Source organism: Aureococcus anophagefferens (genome assembly GCF_000186865.1).
Source record: "Aureococcus anophagefferens unplaced genomic scaffold AURANscaffold_1610, whole genome shotgun sequence".
Classification (NCBI taxonomy): domain Eukaryota; class Pelagophyceae; order Pelagomonadales; family Pelagomonadaceae; genus Aureococcus; species Aureococcus anophagefferens.
In genome coordinates this window covers 1-1,324 of record NW_008706476.1, presented here as the reverse complement: position 1 = coordinate 1,324, position 1,324 = coordinate 1, and the positions used below count along the sequence as shown (strand labels likewise).

The window sequence follows — 1,324 nt, the reverse complement described above, 5'->3', positions numbered from 1 at the left end:
ACACAAACTCACGGTCCAGACGCGTAACACAAGCTCTCGCTACACGGCCAACCTCGGCCTCAACGAGGCGTTCAACGAGGGGTGCGAGCCGCCGCGGCCGCCGCCATAGTTGCGCGCGCACGCCGAACCCGAGCGCCCGCGCCGCCCGACGAAACCCATACCGCGCCCTAGCCGCTTACTCGCCCGCGCCCGCCGGCGGGCTCGCGAAGACGACGTCCCGCTCCGCGAGGGGGTTCGCGTGGATCGTGACGCGCTCGATGCGCACGTCCGTCGTCGGCCGGTTCTTCTTGCCCACGGGCAGCTTCTCCAGCGCGTCGAGGGCGTCGAAGCCGTCGATGAGGCGGCCGAAGACCGTGTACCGATCGTTCAGGTGCGGCTGCGCGTCGAAGGTGAAGAAGAACTGGCTCCGGTTCGTGCCCGGCCCCTTGTTCGCCATGGCCAGAACGCCCCGCCGGTCGTGCCGGTTCTCCGCGTGGAACTCGTCGCCGAACGCGCCGCCCCAGATCGACGCGCCGCCCTTGCCGGAGCCCGTCGGGTCGCCGGTCTGGACCATGAAGCCGCGGATGACGCGGTGGAAGGGCGACCCGTCGTAGTACCTGCGGGCGGCGCTCGGTCGGCGGTCGGCGGTCGGTCGGCGTACGGCGCCGGCGCGGTGCCCGCTGGCGCAGAGCGCGAGGAAGTTGAAGGACGTCGCCGGCGCCGTGTCGCAGAAGACCTCGACCTTGAGGTCGCCGACCTGATTGGGTGGGGCGTGCGAAGGCGTCTGTTCGTCGCGGACGCGGCGCGGCGCACGGCTGTATGGAGAGTCACGGACATCGCGCCGCGGCCAGGCGTGCAACCACACGGTGTTTACCCCTACTTTCTAACTTTCCCCCTTGTTGCCCCTCATTTCGAGCTCATGGCAGCCCTCACGATGCCGCCCCACGCAGCCCCCGACGAGGCCGAAACCGACGAGGAACCGTAGACCGAGGACCCTCATCTCGAGCTCATGGCGGCCCTCACGATGCCGCCCCACGCAGCCCCCGACGAGGCCGAAACCGACGAGGAGTCGGAGACCGAGGAGGAGGAAATCGACCAGTGGCTCGGCGCCGACGAGGTGCGGCGCGGGCGCCTCGAGCGCGAGGCGGACAAGGTCATGAAGGTCCTGTCCAAACGCTACGGCGCCGGCGCCGAGCGGCGCTTGGTCATCCTCGAGCTGGCGCGCCGCGAGGTGGCGAAGGCGTCCATGTACGACGCCATCCACGCGTCGCGGCAGCGCGCGCTCGACGACGCCGGGCCGTTCGGCGAAAACGCGCTTGGCTTGTTCGACTATGAAAACGTCATG

General features: G+C 69.7%; 1 protein-coding gene across 1 annotated transcript; it reads right to left on the bottom strand.

Moving 5' to 3' along the window:
- Positions 1-175: 175 nt before the first annotated feature.
- On the bottom strand, positions 176-816 carry AURANDRAFT_35677 (hypothetical protein; the record flags this gene model as incomplete). Its single annotated transcript, XM_009045152.1, has 2 exons — positions 176-736; positions 793-816. 2 exons carry the CDS (start codon positions 814-816, stop codon positions 176-178), a joined length of 585 nt encoding a protein of 194 aa, XP_009043400.1.
- Positions 817-1,324: the final 508 nt, after the last annotated feature.